The sequence below is a fragment of the Chiloscyllium plagiosum genome, unplaced genomic scaffold, assembly GCF_037043375.1.
Source record: "Chiloscyllium plagiosum isolate Xiang-an unplaced genomic scaffold, Cpla_swu_hap1 HiC_scaffold_24, whole genome shotgun sequence".
NCBI lineage: Eukaryota > Metazoa > Chordata > Chondrichthyes > Orectolobiformes > Hemiscylliidae > Chiloscyllium > Chiloscyllium plagiosum.
Genome location: NW_028270162.1, coordinates 10,674,456 through 10,696,951, shown reverse-complemented (window position 1 = coordinate 10,696,951; position 22,496 = coordinate 10,674,456). Strand labels below are relative to the sequence as shown.

General features: G+C 41.7%; 1 protein-coding gene across 3 annotated transcripts in view; it reads right to left on the bottom strand.

The window, feature by feature from the left end:
- cltcl1 (clathrin, heavy chain-like 1) overlaps positions 1–21,221 on the bottom strand; it is a 53,268-nt gene extending 32,047 nt beyond the window's left edge. For all 3 annotated transcript variants that reach the window (XM_043715382.2, XM_043715384.2, XM_043715386.2), the window contains exons 1-7: positions 21,064–21,221; positions 12,061–12,268; positions 7,215–7,483; positions 3,988–4,149; positions 3,545–3,658; positions 2,269–2,442; positions 1,555–1,752 (exon numbers count right to left, since the gene is read on the bottom strand). In XM_043715382.2, coding sequence (XP_043571317.1) covers positions 1,555–1,752; positions 2,269–2,442; positions 3,545–3,658; positions 3,988–4,149; positions 7,215–7,483; positions 12,061–12,268; positions 21,064–21,105 — 1,167 coding nt within the window. In that variant the 5' untranslated portion in view covers positions 21,106–21,221. The remainder of the gene's footprint in view (positions 1–1,554; positions 1,753–2,268; positions 2,443–3,544; positions 3,659–3,987; positions 4,150–7,214; positions 7,484–12,060; positions 12,269–21,063) is intronic.
- Positions 21,222–22,496: the final 1,275 nt, after the last annotated feature.

The following is a 22,496-nucleotide window of genomic DNA, read 5'->3' as shown; positions in this document are numbered from 1 at the left end:
ATGTGCAGGTAAAGCTTTGGATGTGGAAGGCTCCTTTAGGGCCTTGGATGGAGGTGAGGGAGGTGGTGTGGGTGCAGGTTTTGCAGTTCCTGCAGTGGCAGGGGAAGGTTGTCAACTTCCACCTGTGGTATAATCTATTTGGCAATCTTGCCTTTTTGTTTTGAATATAAGATAAAGCTTTGGCAACATTTTCTCATTCCATTCGTGTTGGAGTGCTAAGATCACAAGTTATGCAATGTACCAAGTTTTCATAGAATCCCTACAATGTGGAAACAGGCCATTTGGCCCAACAGGTCCACGCCAGCCCTCCAAATAGTAGCCTACCCAGACCCATCCCCCTATATTTACCCTGACTAATGCACTAGCCTACAAATTCTGAACACTATGGACAATTTAGCATAGCTAATTCACTTAACCTGCACATCTTTGGACAGTGGGAGGAAACCCATGCAAGCAAATGTCTGTCAGGAGTTTTCCAGCCTCTGGTGACTGCATTGAACCTGGGTCCCTGACAGAGGCAGCAGTGTTAATCACTGAACCGTTGTGCCACACTAATCAAGGTTTTGAATGCCTGTAAGTATATTCAACATTCTAGAGTGCACAAGATTTCACCAAATTGTCTAATAGTAGGTTATTGCACCCACTGATCCAGCAGTAGAGTTGGCCTTTTCACATCTGAATAGATTTAGTTAGAATGAAGTCCACTGCTTGCAGCAAGAGCACATTAGTGGTTATAGGAGGAAAAAAAAAAAAAAGGTGAGGACTGCAAATACTGGAGATCAGAGCTGAAAATGTGTTGCTGGAAAAGTGCAGCAGGTCAGGCAGCATCCAAGGAGCAGGAGAATCGACGTTTCAGGCATAGGCCCTTCTTCAGGAACTATGCCCAAAGTGTCGATTCTCTTGCTCCTTGGATGCTGCCTGACCTGTGCTTTTCCAGCAACACATTAGTGGTTATAGGTTTACAAACAAGACAGTACAGCTGTTAAAATGTTGCAGTTAGGAATAAGGAAGACCTGGACTAGATACATGTTTAGGATTTTCAAAACTTTAAGAACAAGAGGCTGTTAGGCTGGCAAGCATTGATGAGACAGTGCAGCACCATGCACAAGAGAACAAAGTTTGAACAGTACAAAAATGGAGACAAAAACAGGTCCTTATGATTATAGCACTCCAACACTAATGGAATGAGAATGTTGCCAAAGCTTTATTTTATATTCAAAACAAAAATGCAAGATTACACCACAGGAGGAAGTTGACAAGTCAACTGGTTAGTCAAGGCATTATGGTGAAAGTAATAAAGGATATTATCGGCACCTTAAGCTTAGACCATTCAAAAGAAGTAGAGGGTTGAAATGTGTTCATTACAATGTTAGGAAAGGGTCAGTAGAGGAACCTCAATTATCTGAGGGACACAGTTGGGGAATATTTCACTCTGTTAATGGAATGCCAGATAAGAGTGAGCCAAACATCAGGACCTCTTGTTTGGATAATCAGAATTAGTTAACTGAATGCCAGATAGAGGTTGTTCTTGTGGCAGAATGAGAATGCACATACCTTTGGTGCTGATGCAGCAACTTTAGCAGCTTCAGCATAATTTCCTTGTGCGAATAAAGTGTTAAACTTTCGTGCAAAGAGCTCCTCAGCACCAGCAAGGTTGCTTCTCACAGCCATTCGGAGAGCAAGGTCTGGGTTTTGGAGCACATTAGTTGCATAGTTTACAATATTCTCTTCTTCCACACAAACAGATAATACCTGGAGGCAAACAAAAGTGGTCAATTAAGGAACATTCAATATACCAAGAGCTCTACACAAGCGAAAGTTGACAGTGAATGCAAGCAAATTGTAAGAGTTAACAATGTAATCTACTCCCAATTAAGTCACATCCAAGAAATTACAACAACTTGATTGTATACAGGACAATGAAATAGTTAAGGAGTCTACAATTTGTTAGTTACATCCTGAGGCTAAAAAAGGTATAATCTACACAAAAAAGCCCCATTGTTAAAAACATTCTTTGCTAAAAGTGAATTACATTCTCACTCATGCTGACCATACTAAGCAAAAAAGCCTACTTGGAAGTGGCTTTTGTAATGCCAGGCACCCTGATGAAGAAACTTTAATGTGCTCTAGAGTCATTGCTACATTACAGTTTGCAATTCAGGACCATAACAAGTACTTGCCCTCACTGCTGGTATAGGAAGCACTATACAAAACAAACTTCAGTTTGCTTACTACCACAGAAATTGCTAACAGCCTTGGATAACATACTTGGCCTTTTTTATTGACTCCAATGATGCCAGATGTAGGTTCATGGGGAGCAGTCACAAAAATGGTCTCAGCACTAATACGGTTCATGTAGATACAAGCACCAGATTCCAAGTCATACAAGTGGATGTAGCCATATTTGGTAATGAGATATATAACCCCATATTTTGTTCCAATCTGGAAAAGAAAAATATTGGAATGACAACAAATTTCCATTACATTTCAGTATTTCCATCTTGGATGCCAGCAGAGTACAAAGATGAGGAATGAAAGAAAAATCAACACTGGATCATGCACACAGGTTGGAGGCATAGAATCAGATTCCCTATAGTGTAGGGACAGGTCATTTGGCCCAGAGTCCACAGTAACCCTCTAAAGAGGATCTTACCCAGATCCACCCCACCCCTATAACCCCTGTACCCCCATGACCAACCCACCCAAGCTGCACATCTTTGGACTGTGGGACAAACTGGAACACTGAGGGAACACTGAGGAAACCCAGACACAGAGCACTGGGAGATGTTAAACTGGTAGTGAGATCCATCAAGTCAAAATGGAGCTATAGCGCTAGACCCTGCAATACATTTGCCATTCAGCTGATTTGATACTTCAGTTTTATGTACTTGCTATAGCCAGTTAGCCCACTCAATTCAAAATTCTATAGTCTAAACTACTGAAACTATATATAGAGTAGTAAGTGGTTCTCCAAACTTCACACTTGCAGTTTAACTGCACCACCTAGGTGACTCAAGTCAGCTGAAAGCAAAGTATTTTTAAAATTTGGTAAAGAAACCAACTGAGTGTGCACTGTCTGGTTATAAACTCAACTGGAGACATCCAGCCTCAATGCAGAGACCAGAATGGGGCCACTGACTTCGAAAGATAATCCTGCCTTTAAGTTGTTAGTCTTGCAGTTTAAAGAAAAATATACACTTGCTAGTAAGAAGTGCCAGAACATATGGGAACAGGGCCAAGAGGACCTTCAAGCCGTCAATGTTGGCAGGAGACAAAAATATTCCTTCAAGTGACAATAGCCATTACCAAAACAGGCTCAGCTTGTAATTAGCAACTCATTGGTAAAGCATTCTTCATGAAGCCTCAAGATAGCTACAAATATTGCACCAAGTTGTGATCATGACAAACCTAGGCTATCAAAATATATTCTGTTGAAAAATAGTTTTCAATAGAATGCTCATTACAAGACAATTACACTTTGCTAAGTAGCATGCAACAGCACTGTGGTTTATTGTAAAGTGTTTAGAATGAAGCTGGCACTTACTTGCATTGCTACTGGAAAGTCAGTTTGGGCCTCCGGAGGGAAAAACACATCCACTGCTCTCTTTGTAAAAGGCTGGTTTCCAGCAGCTGGCTGACCTACTTCTATTATATGTAACTGCAAGAGAGAGTTTACAAGTCAGTTTCAAAAAGCCAGCAATAGACAAGCCACAAAATACAGACAGTGAAGCTGTCAATTACCAAATTTTTAGGTGGATTATCTGGGATGCAATGTGATGCATGTCACTGCCTATGATGCAAAGTGCAATTTGCTAGTTATCAGATCACCGCTTTCTCTTTATAGTACCTTGAAGTGTTCAGTACTACTTGTGGATATGGGCTGTCAAATTTACATTTGCAGGATGGTGGGAAATAGATTAAAATACACCACAAAAAGGAGTCTCCATCTAGCAGTAGGAAGTGTTTAACCAAAACAATGTAATTTACCTTTCCTCCTGCTTGACTACGAACTGCAAAGCAAAAGAGCGTTGACTGTGTGGGATTCTCTTCCAATTTGAAGTCAGCAAAAGCTGCAGCATGTCCCTCAATCGGCTGGGACACCTTCCTGTCCACAGAGTACAGCTGCATCGCACCAACCACCCTGTTTTGCTAAATGAGGAAAAGCAAAGTTGTAGGAAATGCAGTCAGTTCAGCTGTGACCAGTGCTAGGTGATTCAGGTGGTCTGAAGTGGACAGCACTGTACTATACAGGGTTACAATCCACATTTGATTAGCAAACAATTTAATTCCTTAAAAAGGATTACAATTGCAGACCCAAATAGCATTCAGCAAGAAAACCATGAGCACTTTAGTCTGGTGGCCCTGGTAGTATTTGCTGTGTTTCAGATTCCTAATTGAGCCATATATTTTGCAGCAAGAACTAATTTATGCTTGGCTGAGCATGACAGCTTGTTTACTGGTTACAAGGGATTTACTGCAAAGATGAGCCAAGACCAAAAAAAAATTTTGCCAAAGAACTGCCAAATTGACAGACTTGAATCTCTGGTGGCTAAAATGTGAAATTCCTTTCCTAATTGGATTATGGGTCTATTTACAGATGACTGACTGCAGTGGATCATGGTGGCAATGCACTAAATTGAAAGGCAACCAAAAATTGGCCAAGTGACAGACAGCCAGAGACACCAACATCCTACAAATGAAAACAAGTCTGCATGGAAGATAGGAAAGGCCATATTAGCTGTGCACTTCAAGCTGGAGGGACATGCACTGCTTTGGCAGGTTACCTGGGAATTGGACTCCATTTCAGTCACCTAGGAGGGTAAAGCCTACTTCTAAACATTCAACTCATTGAGGATTCACCATTATCTTCAACTATGATCTTGCTTGGAGACTCCTGAATTAAGTTGTTCAAGAATCCCTGAAGGTCACTAAATTGACATTATGAATCATTAGCTACACTGCAGTGACAGTTAAACTGGACATAGAAAGTTGTACTAATTCAGTTAGAGGTTAGAGAATTGTCCAGCAGTCCAAATGTTGACCACAAAAGGGGCAGATCAAACCTTGTTTGGGAATAAGTTTACAGCAAAATAGTTTTACAAGGCAAGTCAGCATTATCCTGACAACCTTCAAACATCCTAACCAACAATTAAAAAAATTCATGTGGCATCCATGTCTCTTCTCAAACACACCAAAGCAAGATCTTGCTTTCAATTGCTTTACAGCAAATGTAAAAGTAGAATTAAAAGCTTAAATGCCAAAAATATTAAGTCAGTGGCATAATTTCTATTAGTTTCAATGTGCTGGGTCCCTAATGGAAGACAGTAGCAGCTCATGGGACAATTATGTATATACACCTTTAAGTTAGCAGAGGACTGCTCTGAAAAATGCTCTAGCCAAAATGTAATCTTTAGGTCTTGGATTACTGCAAACACATTACAGCACAATAAGACCAAGGGTTGTACAACCTTCCAGTGATGGTTTATGGCACCTAACAGGAAGGCTGGTTGAACCAAAAAAAACTCAGGAGGTTTGACAGCATCTGTGGACAGAAATGAGAGTGTGTTGCTGGAAAAGCACAGCAGGTCAGGGTCAAACTACATTTTGGGCTGGAGCCCTTCAGGAATGTGCTGATGAAAATGCAGGGTTTTTTCTGCTCCTTGGATGCTGCCTGACCTGCTGTGCTTTTCCAGCAGGATTTGAGCTCCAGCATCTGCAGACTTAACTCTGCTTTCTCTCCGCAGGAGAGAAGAGTCCAGTGACTTGTAAAGAAATAAGACTGCACAACACCAGTATTTAGCCCAAGTTTTCTTAAAAGAAAGACACTTGAAGTTATAAACATCTGAAAGCAAGTTACAATGCAGTTTGACAACTGAATGTCCTATTTTAGATACTGGAAAGCACAATTGCTTTTCAGCATCTAAAAACAGAATTCCAGAAAACAGGACTCCAGACAGACGATTCCCCAAGCTGAAAGGGAAATGAAAAAGCTTGTCACCAGGTGAAATATACCACACACCTAACATTTTTCACAACCTTTCAGAGCGTTATTGTCAACTCACTATGGGCAGTTCATTGAAAAGTTTCACTAATGCTAGAGTCAAATATGAAAGTGATTAACACTATTGTCCAGTTATATCCAATTGCCTAATTCAGGTTAGAATTTGCACACCAAGTATTTTATTGGACTAAAGTTTTTAAAAAACAATGGCAAATGAAATGGAAATGCTGATCTATAACTTAACACTACCACTAGAACTGCTGTTCAACAAATAGATAAAATGTGGGTGGGGAAAACAGGAGTCAGAAGCAGTGTTCTGACACCAGACTGGATCAAGAGTTCAGTTTCTTGATTCTTTCAATTCCCATAATGGCAGGGATTTGTGGATACACTGATTCTCAGTCTCTGGTTCAGGATTCTACCTCAGCACCTCTAAAAAGGAGATTTTCCACTTTTCCCGAGAGGATTTTATAGCAAGAATGATTAAGGCAGGCAAGGAAGTGTGGCTAGAGGAATTCTTCTTATTTGCCTATACAAGGACAAGCTGAATGCCAGGAGCCAATAATGAAGTACTCGAGCCAAGAACAGGTCCAGACTGAAAACTAAAATAGCAGTCTGAGCAAAGTTGCCCTGAACAATGATGCTACTATTGCCTAGAATGCTCCCTCACTTAAATTCACAAACTTTCAGTAATGGGTTTTTAGAAACTAAAATATTGTTTAAAGCAGCATCCTTTCCAGAACACCTGGGAGGAAACCCACAGAGGGAGATGTGTCAATGCCACAGACAGCTGCCCAAGGCTGGAACTGAACCCAGGTCCCTGGTGCTGAGGAAGCAGTGCTGATAACAGAGCCACAATTACCACATTTCACAACAAGAGATAACATTTTAGTGATCCAAGTGAAATGACGAGCATAATCCAGGACACAATTGCTCCTCAAAGTGCAGGAGGTCACAAGACAAGCTGACAATCTAATGTCCCTCCAGAAAGGTGGGACTAGAATGCAGTATTCTCCAGTACTGTGCTGAATGAGACAGCCTAGATTTTGCACTTAAATCCCATTTTGACATGAATGCAATGTTCTAACCAGATGTCAAGTGCATTAGCTTAGCTACTACTTAAGGTGTCAGTGGAAATTCTTTAGACTAGCAGCGAGAGAGCGCGCAAAAAAAAAGTGTTAAGGCATATAGCTTGAGGAAAAAGATGATCTACCTGTGCAGAAATTCCAATTAGAAGCAACCACTTCTGCTGAAGGTCTGTCCTGTAGTTAATGATTTGACAGCCAGCCAAGCTGGCATGCCTATCAAACATCTTCTGTGGCTGAGAGTCACCTTCCATGCTCCAATGGAATACTGCAGTCTCAGTTACTAGGGCAACAGTGTTTAAAGAAATCCATTTCCAGAATGTGACTTCTTCAACCATATTATGAGCTTTCACTTTGCTCTTCATTTCAATGTTAAATATTTGTAGGGTTTTGCCAGCTAGTACAAACAAAAAAAGTTAACATTAGAACATCAAAGCAGCATTTGACTATATCAGCATGTAGAATTCTAGTAATGCACCATATAGAAATCAAATTTAACAAATACCAAATATCTGTAGTTGAGGTCCTTGAAGGTTTACAAGAATGCATAAACATCTTTAGTGCAGTTATAAAAGCATCAATCCAAGCACTATTCCTTGGCCATAGTTAAGTCTTTGTTAGTAATTGGATTTTTCAAAATTGCATACATGTTGATAGTACACATTTCCACTAATCACAAGCAAGTTCACTCCAAAGCTATTCCTAAAACGTAAACTGAGTCTAATTATGACCTTTATCTTCACTAGTCAGTGAATACAACTGAAGATCAGCTACACAAACTGTCTACGATGAGGGAAGATTAAAGTGTTTACAAATAGATTTTGACCAATAATCTTGATTACTAAAAAATGGCAAGGGTGTCAGTTACAAAGCAACTAGATAGAGGAAAGAATTTTTGATGCACTACAAAAAAAAAGAGAAGGGCTGGGGACCTTTCAATCCGCCCACAAAACAGCATGAAAGTCTGGTCTAAAAATTGCAAAATACCAGCCAATCTCTAGTGTACACAACATGATTACCCCTGACATGTTTAAGATTGTATAGCTGTTAGTCTAATCTAAGCATTGGTCACCCTAATTTGGCATTGAGGAAGTATTGCTGCAACAATGGCATTTTGCAATAAAATGGATTCACTTTGAACCAGGCCAATAGTGTTGCAATAAGATCACCATATGTAGATTTGCTGAAGCAACCCCTTGTTCTTGACCTTAGGAACAAGTTGCTTTGGAGCAACTATTAATACAACAGACTCCTAATATAGCTGCAATAGGGTTAAGGTTAGGTCTCCTTGACTTGGGAATCAGTGGGCATGAGACATGAGCAATGAGTGGCCAAGGGAAGGGAGGCCACATCCCAAAAGTGTGCATATAGAACATTACAGTACAGGCCCGGCCCTTGATTTTGTGCTAACTTGTGAAATTAATCTGATGCCTATCTAGCCTACACTGTTCTATTATGTCCAATGCCCATTTAAATGGACTTTACATCAATGAGTCTACTGTTGCAGGCAGGCTGTTCCACACCCCTACTCTGAATAACGAAACTAAGCATTTTCTGCAACATGGAGTTTTTCCAGCCAGCTGCAATTTTGAATCATTCAGCTATCAGAATGCACATAGAATCACCAATTCAAACATTGCATGCTAACAAATCCTACACAACATCTGAATTACAGTACAGTAAATGCTCTCCATTCAGCCAAACTCCATTTCTGGATACCACCAAGTGAGCCACTCAACAGAAATGCAAGCTTATTTGCCAAGGCTCATCTTCACAACGGTAGACTAGAGCAGAAAGCACACAGCACAAAACATGCAGAGATTAGTGGATCATTCTCAGACAGCAAACCACAGTCTGCAATACATTTAATGTCAGACACATTTGCAGCACCTAGTTAATATTTCAAAAACTTCATTTATCACTAGTTATCCCACTGACTATTCAAGAAATCTAAAGTGATGTGTCATTTGTGCTGGCTTGGCTGGAGCAGCTTGCGAAGGAAAGTTGTAATGCTGCAGATGTTAACCATTTATACTGCAGGACAAGTCCTACAGCACCTACAAGAGCTCAGTATTTCTCTTACTTCAGTCACTGTCATGGTATTTGGCTGATTTTCAATTACATTGATCACCATGCAATTCAGACATATGAGCAAGTGACTAAATAGAATACAACAATTTATGAATGTTAAAGTGTTGTGGTCAAACACAACATTGCAATCTTTGCAGCAGAGTCACAATTCATGTTAGCATTTCTATAAACCAAAAAGTGCTAAGTTCAATTGGAATTGAAGTTCCTTGATTAGGAAAGGAAATAGAGCCTTATTTTCAAAAGTGAAATCAAATTCTTCATTAGGTACAGGAAACTGGACAACCTATTATTTTGACTTTTTGCTGATGTCTACAGTAACTCTGGCTTTTAGAAAAAAACTAAGACCATTAGCAACTGTATCCCTTTGCTCTGAAAATCTGACCAAGCCTTAGTGTCTATAAGATTTCAGATTACCAATTTGTTGACAGCGGTCTGTGAAGTGACTTCAAATCTTTTCTATCTAGCCCCTTTAATACGAGGATGAAATTGGATAAATTCTACTGTATTATGAAGTTTGCAAAATGTACTTATGGAAGCAATTCTGCAGATGTTTAACAGAATGGTGATTCTTTTATTACATGGAAAACTAAATTTGAGTATTTAGTGTAACTATTGCAACAATGTCATGTGTCTGGTACACAAATCAAATCAATCAATCACTTTGGTGCTATTAAAATCAGTGTTTACTTGAGGGGTTCAGATATTTTTGTCACTCAAATTTACCAAATCCATTACTCCAACATTAGGAGAGTCACCATACATTTTATTGGCGCTGTAGCAAAATCAGAACTACTGTTCTTAGATTACTATGAATGGGGAAGTGTTACTGGCATAAACAGGAAAGTATTTTCACCAGCTGACTCCAACACCTGCATATTAAGCAGTCTATTTACATTTAAATGAGTAATGCTGTTGCTTCTTTAACAAGGTTATGTTTTCCTTGTCTTTGTCCCCCAGGAGATCAAAAAGACAGGTTCTGAAATGTCTGGGGTTGATTTATTTGAATCTTAAGGTTTAAAAAAAAACACTTGTACAATGAAAGGGGTGTAGCCAGTTTTTCCAACTCAGCTTTGCTGAGTTTTGGGTTTGGTTTTAGCGAAGCTGTTGGACCAAACAAAGCAGGTTCATATGAATTCTCTGACTTCACTCCTGCAAGACCCTGTGATTTTTACCTTTGTTGCCAAGGGATGTTTATGGGGATTGTTGCAAGTATTTGGAACAGCATCATAAAGTTAAAATTGGTTGGATTTTCAGATAGATTATTCTGCATTCTGTTCTCTTGTGTTTCTTTCAGAAATCTTGTAAATAAGTTCTGCTTTGTTTAAAAACAAAGTGGCTGGGCCAGCTGCATCCCTCCTGGAATAGCCACTTTACCCCCACTTAAAATTAGTAAAGTGGAGTCTGGGCTACTTTCAAGAAAGTGTTTTGAGGGGGTCTGGCCTGGTCTATAACAAATGGGGGTTGATTTAGAAACTTTGACCACTTACATTTATGCATTGTATTATGAATTAACTCACCTTCAATGGGAAATACAAGTCCAGCCGATTAAAGTCTGCTTACAATACAGTAGCTTTTGAGTATTACCTTTTATTTCTAAACTGACCACTTTGTTCAACCACAACTTTGACAAAGCTAGCAGTAATTTGAACATCCAAATGTTTAAACATTGAGATAATCAAATACTTTGTGTGAGCGGCATTCAGTAAAAGTTTAAAATCTAGGTGAAACTGGAAGATTGATCACATCTTAGAATTAACTAAGATCCTTAATTTTCAGGAATATGGTGCATGATCAACATCTCCATCTTGATGGTTGAATTAATGCCATCTCATTCACAGAGAAAAGCAATGCTAAGACTGGTCCATGTGCAGCATGGGGGCTCAGTGGTTAGCACTGCTGCCTCACAGCACCAGGGTCCCATATTTGATTCCAGCCTTGGGTGACTACAAACTCCCCACACATTCAGTGTCTGCATGAGTTTCCCCAGTGCTCCGGTTTCCTTCTGCAGTCCAAAGATGTGCAGATCAGGTGGATGGGTCATGGGGAATTGCCCAGTGTTAGGTGCATTAATCAGAGGGAAATTAGGTCTGGGTGGGTTACTCTTCAGAGGATTGGTGGGACTTGTTGGGCCAAAGGGCCTGTTTCCACACTGTAGGGAATCTAATTGGCCCCCATACCCATAAAGATCAACTCCTTTCACCATTGACTTGGAGGAGTCAGTACATACCATAAACAAGAAACACCTCACAAATTCAAATGTTTGCTGTGACTATCAAGAGGACAACAGCAGCAGATACATGGGAACACCACTACTTGTCAGCACCCTTGAGCTACTCATTATCCTGATTTGGAAATATTGTCACTGAATCAAAACCCTAGAACTCCTTAATGGAATAATAGAAGTACCTACACACCAGGTGGACTGAAGCAATTCAAGGTAGTAGCTCAATACCTTTAGAAACAATTAAGTAGGTAATAAATGCTGGCTCAGCAAGTGACACCAACTTCCCATGACTGACTAATGTGCACTCCATATTTTGTGAAATTCCCAGCCAGTCTAATTAGACTTGCTATTTCAAGCTATTACAGGCAAAACTTGAGATTTGCATTCCCCCATTTAACTGGAAATTGATGTTATTCACAGCAACAAATGGATACATTAAATGAATGTTGTGGTTTGCTTTTAAATGAAAAGACCCATTTACTACTGAGACAAAACTACCACAAAACACATAACTCACCATCTGAATCGAGACAAGAATGCAGGAAGGAAAATATTTGATCAGTAACTAAAAAAAGTGTGCAAGCAATAATTGTGCTCAATACCAAGAATACAAAAGTTACAAGATTAAAACTTCACTACTGTTAAACTCAAAGACTCACCTTTCAGTGCAATCACTTTGCTTGCTGGGTTCATGATGACACTGTCAGCAGATATTGGACGCCGAATCGGATTTGCTGGATCATTCAGATCAATCACCACTACTTGTGCCTGTTCTCCCACTTTCTCCCTGATGCAGATGAACTTGTCGGATTCCATGGTAAGAGTACTGAATCCAATATTGGCAGGATTCACACCTTGGTTTTGGAGCTTAAAAGAGACAAATTTTGCACATTGAGTATTTGGCATACTGCAAGTGGAAAAGTTACAATTTTAGTATCCCAAGGATCCAGTTTAAGAGTTCAAAGGAATGTAAAAAAACACACCCCATCTATAGTAGTTAGTGAAGTCACTTGGCCCAAGCTACATTTAGCTGCTTATTTCCATTTACTGGGTAAAGTGACAAGTGTTTGGAACCAAAACAAGTAAACAAGTAATTCTTATTGGGCTAAGGAAAGAGTAGACAGTTTGCATTAGAAATGATTACTTCAGTTAGTTATCCTACATTGGTAGGAATGTTTATGCTCCATTTGAAGTGGTATCTTTTGAATAGAAAAACCTGCTAGCTCAAGTTGGGCAATTTGAACACAAACTTGATATTTGATGAACCAAATTACTGAAAAGGTCTTTCCAAAATGTTTGACATGTCATTTAAAATGATAAGTTCCCATCTCTATACTTCCTCCTCTAAAAGTCTGAGATCTAGACAAAAAAAAAAGCAAATTTGCACTTTATTGGTTCTCAAGGAAAGGTTTTCTTTCACTACCATTCCCACAAATCAAAAATACAATTCCTTGAAGAGCCTATGCAAAACAAAAAAAAAAAGTCTTAGAATCACCACTGGTCACACTAACTGTAGTGCAATAATTTTAGTATAAACAAATTACTACTGGTGCAAAAACATTCAAGAATCTGGTTCTCATATTAGCAGATTCAGTGAACTTGTTTCAGCAATTCCAAGTTAGCAGATTGATGTCAACTAAGGAACCCAAATTGGATTTGCCCATGAAGTACAGGATTGGGGAATTTTGCCACTTTCAAACAGCAACTCTGGAAAAGTATATAGTTTTCATCTGAAGATTCAGATAATGCTGCAGAATACTAGCATGTCTGAACTACAAAAACACTTCCTGAGCAAGTAGTATTTCTCCCTTGGGCAACTGGAAATGAAGCAATTCTAAATTCCTCATGGAGAAAAACAAAAAGCTTTAACATTGAAATATAAAAAAGGCTCTCCAAGCACAGGATGCTAGCAATTGTCTAGTAATTCCAGTTTAAAAATCAGCTTCAAAAAAGGTTTCTTTAAGTCTTTCCCAGCTGAGGAAGCTATTCAGATTGACTGACTTGCACAGAATGAGACCTTCAGTCCAACTCATCCATGCTGACCAGAAATCCCAACCCAATCGCATCCCTTCTGCCAGCACTTGGCCCATATCCCTCCAAACACTTCCTATTCATATACCCATCCAGACACCTTGTAAGTGTAGTTGTACCAGCCTCCACCACTACCTCTGGCAGCTCGTTTTATTCATGCACCACCAGGTGAAGGGGTTGCCTTTTCCCCTCACCCTAAACCTATGCCCTCTAGTTCTGAACTCCACACCCCAAGGGACCTTGTCTATTTACCCTATTCATTCCCCCTATGATTTTATAAACTTCTATATATAAAAAAGTCATCCCCCTCAGCATCAGGGAAAACAGCTCCAGCCTATTCAGCCCCTACTAGCTCAAATCCTCCAACCCTGGCAACATCCTTGTAAATCTTCTGAACTCAAGTTTCATAACATTCCTCCTACAGGAAGATCAGAATTGCACACTATTCCAGGAGTGGTCTTGCACAGCCACAACATGACTTCCCAACTCCTATACCTTCTGCTCTGTCCAATAAAAACGACAGCATACTAAAAAAACCTTCAGAAATATTGAAGCTGTGCCATAGCTTTGGCCAGTTATAATTTGAAGACAACAGTACTGCAGAATATTAACAGCAAGCTCAAAACCATAGTTGTTCTGTTAGAACATGGTACGTTCACTAGTGAAGAGAAATCAGTAATACCCTCCTAGTTGGTGCTTCCAAAAAAAAAGTTAATTTGCCTCCAGGAATGATGACAGGCTTTTGCCCAAACCATTAGTGTTCCTGCTCCTCAGATGTGGACTGACCTGCTGTGCTTTTCTAGCACCACAATCTCTCAACTGACCTCCAGCATCTGCAGTCCTCACTTTTGCCTAGGTGACTTTAACCTCACTGAATCCTCTTCAAAAGATGCCTACTTGAAGTTCTCCTCTCCCCACAAAGATCTGAGAGTCTCTCACTGCAACCCCAGGTCATCGCCTCCACCCTAAAGTTCTTCAGACATCCTAAAAACAGGCTTGCTGCCACAGCCACATCTCCTTCCTCAGTGCCTGCCTATGAAACTAACTGATCCCACTCTACAAAGCACATCCATCTACAGGGATGAAGTCAAGAGTGTGATGGAGTACTCCCCACTTGGCTGGATGAGTGCAGCTCAACAATACTCAAGTGATGCCATCAGTGTAGAACAGCCTATTTGACTGGCACCACATCCACAAGAATCCACTCACCACCTCCACTCAGTAGTGGCAGTGTTGGTTATCTACAGGATGCACTACAGAAATTCAGTGATCCCTCGACAGCACTTTCCAAACCAACGACCACTTCGATCTAGAAGACAAAGGGCAGCAAAAAAAGTTTAAAAAAAAGGGAACACCAACCTGCAAGCTCCCCCTCCAAAACTGCTCACCATCCTGATTTGGAAGTTTTGCTATTCCCAGTCACTGGGTCAAGATTCTGGAATTCTCTCCCCAAGGGTATTGCAAGTCAATCTACAGCATGTGGACTGCAGCAGTTGATCACCATAACCTTCCATGGCAATAAGTGCTGGCCAGCCACTGAATAAATTAAACAGATGACACTGACCAAATGATTCACTAAGATTTAGTCTCTCCAATGATAAGATCAAAATCTCAAGTGTCACTTTTCAAAATAAAAAAAACCTGGCTCCTTTGAAGCAGTGATCAATTTGCTTTAGTCTCAATAGCATACATGCTGGTCAGTGACATTCATATCTAATGAATAGTTAAAAAAAAGGGTGCAGTAATATCCAGAACAGAATGTGAAAATAGACAAGTCCCCTGGGCCAGATGGGATCTATCCTAGGATCCTCTGGGAAGCAAGGGAAGAGGTTGCCGAGCCTTTGGCACTGATCTTCAAATCATTGTCTACAGGAATAGTGCCTGAGGATTGGAGGATAGCAAACATAGCTCCCTTGTTCAAAAGGGTAGTAGAGACAACCCTGGTAATTACAGACCAGGGAGTCTCACTTCAGTTGTTGGTAAAGTGTTGGAAAAGGTTATAAAAAAGAGATAGGATTTATAACCATCTAGAAAAAGAATAATCTGATCAGGGACAGTCAGCACGGTTTTTGAAGGGTAGGTCGTGCCTAACAAATCTTATTGACGTTTTTGACAAAGTGACCAAACAGGTAGATGAGAGTAAACTGCTTGATGTGGTGTATATGGATTTCAGCAAGGCGTTCGATAAGGTTCCCCACAGTAGGCTATTATACAAAATGCAGAGGAATGGGATTGTGGGAGACATAGCAGTTTGGATCAGTAATTGGCTTGCTGAAAGAAAACAGAGGGTTGTAGTTGATGGAATATCTTGGTGTCCAGTTACTAGTGGTGTACCACAAGGGTCGGTGTTGGGTCCGTTGCTATTAGCCATTTATAACATGCCTGGATGAGGGCTTAGAAGGGTGGGTTAGTAAGTTTGCGGACACTAAGGTCAGGGGAGTTGTGGATAGTGACGAAGGATGTAGTAGGTTGCAGAGCTGGGCTAAGGTGGCAGATGGAGTTTGATGGAGTTTGAGGTGATGCACTTTGGACGGAGTAATCGGAATGCAAAGTAATGGGCTAATGTTAAGAATGTTGGGAGTGCAGATGAGCAGAGAGATCTTGGTGTCCATGTACACCGATTTCTAAAAAAAGTTGCCACCCAGATTGACAGGGTTGTTAAAAAGGCATACAGTGTTTTAGCTTTTATTAATAGAGGGATTGAGTTCTGAAACCAGGAGGTTATGCTGCAGCTGTACAAAGCTCTGGTACAGTCACACTTGGAGTATTGTGTACAGTTCTGGTCACCACATTAAGGATATGAAAGCTTTGGAAAGGGTGCAGAGGCGATTTATAGGATGTTGCCTGGTATGGAAGGAATGTCTTACGAGGAAAGGCTGAGGACCTTGAGGCTGTTCTCGTTAGAGAGAAGAAGGTTGAGAGGTGACTTAGAGACATACAAGATAATCAGAGGGTTAGATAGGGTGGACAGGGAGAGCCTTTTTCCAAGTATGGAAGTGGAAACACGAGGGGACAACTTTAAAGTGAGGGGAGATGGGTATAAGACAGATGTCAGAGGTAGTTTCTTTACTCAGTAGTAAGGATATGGAATGCTTTGCCTGTAACGGTAGTAGATTCGTCGCATTTAAGTGCATTTAAGGCATATGGACATACATAGAATAGTGTAGTGGGATGGGCTTCAGATTAGTATGACTGGTCAGGCAACATCAAGGGCCTATACTGCACTGTAATGTTATGTAACAGTAAAATAGTCATCTAAGGGCACTTAGTCTTTAAAGTGAGAATGGAAGGTCACTGAATCCAGAACATTGACTGGTTTCCCCCTACCCCAGAATGCTGCCAGACCTTGGCAAATTTTACTAGTAAAATCAGTTTTGTTTCTGCAATTAAGCAGTTCCTTTCAAACTCTACTTGCTGTTATACAGTTTGCTTAGTTATGTGAATTTGACAGGGCACTACATGTTGCTTGCAGTGTCTGTCCTGCATTGAGGGAGTCAACTCACCCCCAAAAAAAAAGGCTTACCTTGATTCAAAGTCTTTGTCACTAATTAGTTATGCATTGTAAGGAGGGCAAACCTATATACTTAAACTTAATGCTGGAGGAACGCTAGAAGACAAAAAGAAGTCACTGCACTTCAAGTGCTACAACTTCCACAAGATATGGAGAAGGGAAGCCCCTGCTTTTGCTCAACTCTAATTTGTTTCCCTAGCTACCAGCTCCCATAGTCTCCTTGGGCATCAAGATTAAACCAGTATATGGAACAAGCTTCTAATGTCATTCATACCAAATGCTACTTCAGCTTATCCATTTGAAATTCATGCCTTAGTCAAGTCCTGAAGAAGGGCTTATGCCCGAAACGTCGATTCTCCTGTTCCTTGGAGACCTGCCGCGCTTTTCCAGCAACACATTTTCAGCTCTGATCGCCAGCATCTGCAGCCCTCACTTTCTCCTCAAGTCTTGAAGTGACAATCTGATCCTTCACTGGCTGGCTTGATCTCCCAAACGTTGATGCACAAAACATAACTGCATCACTTAACTCCTGTTCACTTAACTCCTGCGCTTGCTGCCATCTGACCAAGAGATGTTTAACAATGCTCATCTTCAAACCCCACACCGTGCTTAACTATTTCTGGATTCTTGAAAAAACCTGAAAAATGCAGCTGGCAATTTAAATTGCCTAGGCCCCGAGTTCTGGTATTCCCTTCCGACAACTCCATCTTGCTGTCACTTAAAAAAAGTCTAACCAGCCTCTGACACCAAACCCAATAGACCTTTTGAACATTTAGCCCAGTGAAGCAACAGGTGAGGATTGTAGAGGCCACTACATTTAAAGTGTAATTAAAGAGATGAACAAAGTCTTGCAGATTCACTTGTCTTTCTCTACCAAGACATTCTTATGCCTGTACTATAATCTTCTTTCTGGGGGCCAACATTGTTTGCATTCTTTACTGTCTGTTGCACCAGCATGCTTACTTTAGTGACTGGTGCAAGATACCCTGGCCACTGATTACTCTTCACTAAAGAATCTACTTTTTGCTACCAAACTGGATAACTTCATATCCACATTAGACCACATCTAGCATGCATTTACCCACATGGCTTGTTCAAATCACACTGCAACACAAGAATCCTGCTCACACCACCCTTCCACCCAGCTTTGGTCTTATCTACAAGATTTAATTCCTTGATCCAAAAAAGCATTCCGAGTGAATAGCTGGTACCTTAGTACCAATCCCTGCTGTATTCTACAGTCACTGTCATTCAGAAAAAGACCACATTCCTTTTATTTCCTGTCTAACCAACTCAATATATTCCCACCCAATGATAAATAAAATTATCAATCTCATATCCACAATGAACCATACTTATCAGCTGCAAGTTACAATTTAGGCACCCAATTCCCTTACAACTGTTAAGCAAGTCATGTTACTGCAACAGTATGAAAATTAGTTTGCAGACTTAATGACTAAGCCAAATGTTCAAAAGTCCCAACTGATCAGAAAAAAACTAAATATTGCCCTGACAATCAGTACAGAGTGTTTCTCTAAACCAAACAGCACCCAATTTCAACACTGCAGTTGATTTTAGTTAGTATTACGCTGTAAACTTCCTTAGCAACCTTGGATGGAAATGAAAAAACCTGGATCCCATTCTCAACAATTGAACTATGTCAGCAATCTAGCCAAGTTCAGACTCTTGCCACTATAACCTGTATATTATACATGTTAGTGTGGGAACTGCTGCAATATCAAGAACAGGCTGTGGTGAAGTGTATCCAATTGTACTACTCTTAAATCTGAGAAACAAAGAAGGTTTTGCAGCTCCAATTTAAAGTGAGCAGCACAAACAGTTAAAATGACATTTCAATCTGCCTCCAGAAGTCAGTTGTCAAATTATTCAAACATCGAACCCATTTCACAAGTATGAACACTTTTGCCTGGTGGAAAAAAAAAGGCTGAGCTTCAACTACATGATTAGATCAGGAAAACAAGTCACAACTACAAGTTTGTTGGAAAAGGAATCTGCAAAAAATTCCAAGCTCCTGTATTCAGATAGATACCCATCTTAGAACCTATATTTCCAATTTCTTCAGTGAAACCTTGAATTTCAGTGTCCCAAACAGCTTTGCCCAGATGTGCTATGGCATTAACTTAAGGAGGCAAGTTTTCAGGTAGGTCATTAATATTTCAATTTAATGATTCCTTTGATTCAAATAGTAAGATACATTATGAATTATGCAAAGAATACTTACTAGGAGCACCACACTACCAAGAGAATACAATCTGTTGACAGTGTTCAGAGTCTTTTGAAATACGATCAGCAATTAAGGCCACAAGTGCATTAGTATTCAGCTATCAGAATCTATTAGCATTGCTGGTTTTTGGGTAACAGGCATCCACAATTGTTATGATCTATTAAGCCCAAGTTTAAACTTTGTAGGTATCCATTAGTTAATATTTAGAAAACAACAGACTGTATTGTCAATACCAGTGACGCTTGCGTGCAAGCATAGCAAAACACTAATGCAATTGATGTTTAGACTATGTCGACCACGCAGGCTGTTGACTTGTGTCCTGATGTAGGTATAACCACCCCTAGCAAATAACAGCATTAGCTAGCAATCCTTTTTCCCGTTTGGTCGGGGGACATTTATAATGTCAGTCAAAAGTGCAAGGGTGCTAGAGACGAAGCCCAAGACGTTTAAGTGCATTTCAGGAACGTTTATTGAAATCAGCACAACTTCGGAGGAATTATCAAACGCTTCACTAAACCAGCGAAGGATTCTAACGATCATTCACGAGTTCGACCATCTTGTAAGCCATTGATCAATAACCATTGCGACAAGTGTGGTTCTGTTTACATAGGCGTGAAGAGATGTCAGGGGAGTGAGAATGATCACGCTTGGCAATCTCCAACTATCAATATTGTAAGAGCGCTCCGGGAGGGTGAAAACCTAAGTTAACATCGCCAGTATCAAGAGATAATAGTTAAAATTCCTGCTTTAAAAAAAAAGAATACGACAACATACTTCGAACTAGTCCGGAGGGGGGGGGGGGGGGGGGTGTCATGACAAGACAAAACCCTTGAACCCACACTTAAAATCCATGCGTGGAAATGGAGGACACTAATTCCTCGCACCAACGCGGCTCCAATAACAGTTTGCTGCAATTGAAGTGAATCCATCAGGAAGATGGAAGTCTTTAGCACTACACCATGCAATCAACTGGAAAATTCGGTCCGACTGCTGCCAAGCTAAAACTAACGGGAATAGCTGACTTCAAGTCATTAAAAAACAGCAAACTTGACATGAGGGGGATTAAAGAAGAAAATCTGGATCAAACATCTCATGTTTGCTGCACCTAATGGTGCCAGTTTCAACTGAAGAGTTTAAGAACGAATGATCAAAACAGTTGTTCCGACTGGCCCCGAGTAAGACGAGGCAGTGTACAGAGTGAGGCAGCCCCTTGCTGCAATGGACTGGCTGGTCTGGAACGTGACAGGGCTGGGAGTAATTCATCACCAAAATAAAGAGGCGGCGTTTTCAGTCAGTCATTGCAATTTTTATTTTGAAGGGGGGGGGGGGAAAGAAAATAAAAGAATCTCCTGGTTTAAAACTCTCAGAACGGGAGAATTACAGATATTCGGGATAATCAGCACCGTTTGCATGCACCACACCCCACCCCTTCTTCAGTCAATCCTCAGAGAGAGAGAGATTCGGGAAAAATAAAATCCTGTAGAGAATTGAACATTTAAGAAGAGCCGCCTTTTCATTCAAACTCATCCGAGTGATGGGTGGATGGATGGATGGATGGAGAGGTTGCTCTCTATCCCACCTCCCCCTGTGCTGCAGCAGCAGCCCCTCACACGGTAACCACCGCACGGTCAGCAAGGCCCTGTGAGGAACCCTGTGGCCGAATAGCTGGGGGTGGGGGTGGGGGGGGGCTGAAGCTCCGGGTGCGTGGGGGGGGTTAGGTGCCCTAACCACCTCCGCACCCCCCCACCAACCCGAACCCCAGGCTTCAGCAAGACTAGGCCGCGGTTGCCTAACAACTGGGCCCCGGGGGTGGGGGTGGGGAGTGTCCTGCCGCCCCCAGCCTCACCTTTAAATTATTTATTTCTCACTCCTTACCTGCAGGTGCTCCTGGAAGCGGATGGGAAGTATCTGGGCCATGTTTATTCCTCTGCCGGTTTCCCTTCAGCAGTCAGTGCGGAAGACTTGGGAGGGGGAAGGGAGGTCTGTGAAGAGTAGACGGCCCCCGGTGAGAGAAGAGCCTCAAGCCGCCCCCTGTCTTTTTTTTTCCCCCCCTCCAGGATTCAGCGATCGGAACGATGTGCGCATGCGGCCCCCGGGCCCGCCCTAAAGTCCACCCCGGCCCGCACCGGGCGCCGCCCACCCCGTCCCTCATTCGTCGCTGGGATTGGCTGTCACACGGAGCATCCAATCGCAGCCTAGGTTCGCGCACGTGGCACACCCCTCCTCTCGAGACTGACGGCTCGCTTGTCTAAACCTCGAAAAGCTGTTGTCCCGCCCCTCCATTGGTCGGGTCTTTGCTATGACTGACAGCCCGCCTGTTCAATCGGCATCCCAATTGAGGCGGACGCCGGATCTCCCCGTGTTCGTATTGCCGACTTTGCAGTGATTGAAAGGTGAGCAATCCAATTGGTACAGCTTCTCTCTCAACGATCCCGCCTCTCGGCCGCCCGCGCTTCTCCGGAAGAATGACTGACGGGTCTAACGTCCAATCGTTGCAACATACCCGCAATTGACCACGCCCCATCCATCCCGTCGCCTCCCCTAGCCTTATTCCATAGGGTGTCCTAAAGTGACTGACGACTAATCTATCCAATAAAAATCCACATCATACAGACGTCTGCCTCCAGGCCACCCTCATGCATTCCAAGCAGTGACTGACGGCTCAGCGTGACCAATTGCCGCTTTGATTCCGCGACCGCTCCGCCTTCACGCGCATCCTCCTAATGATGGACAACGCATTGGGCCCAATCTACGCGCGGTTCCTTAGTGCAATCCCCGCCCACTGCGCCGACAGAAACCAATCGGCGCCTAAGGAAGGCGGGACGAGGCGCCAGAAATGTCAATTACGTGGCCCCAGCCTGTGCGCGTCCTTCCCGCGGAGCAGCAACCTCCGCAGGGACTATAGAGTCCACCCCGCACACATCTCATTTGCTGCGCTTGGGGAAAGTTGATTTTAACTGTAATCTGACCGTGAATCTTAAGTATTCTCGCGGTCTGCGATTTTTTGGGCGTGTGCTTCTGCTGCATGTTGTTTGGCTGTTTAGCATATTCCCACAGCTTGTGTCCTTCCGCCTGCTGCAGACTGCTACATCATGTCACGTGATGGTGTTGGTGCCAGGGGTTCCCTGCATTTCTCTGCTGCCAACATGATGCAGCAGGATTTTAACTTAAATTTGCGACAGTACTGTGTTGCTCAATTAGAGCTGCATTGTTAAAGCTTCAAAGTTAGTTCTATATACAGCGATGAGAGCATTTTATACAATAATAATGCACAATAATGCAGAAAATTATAAATAGAAATGCAACCT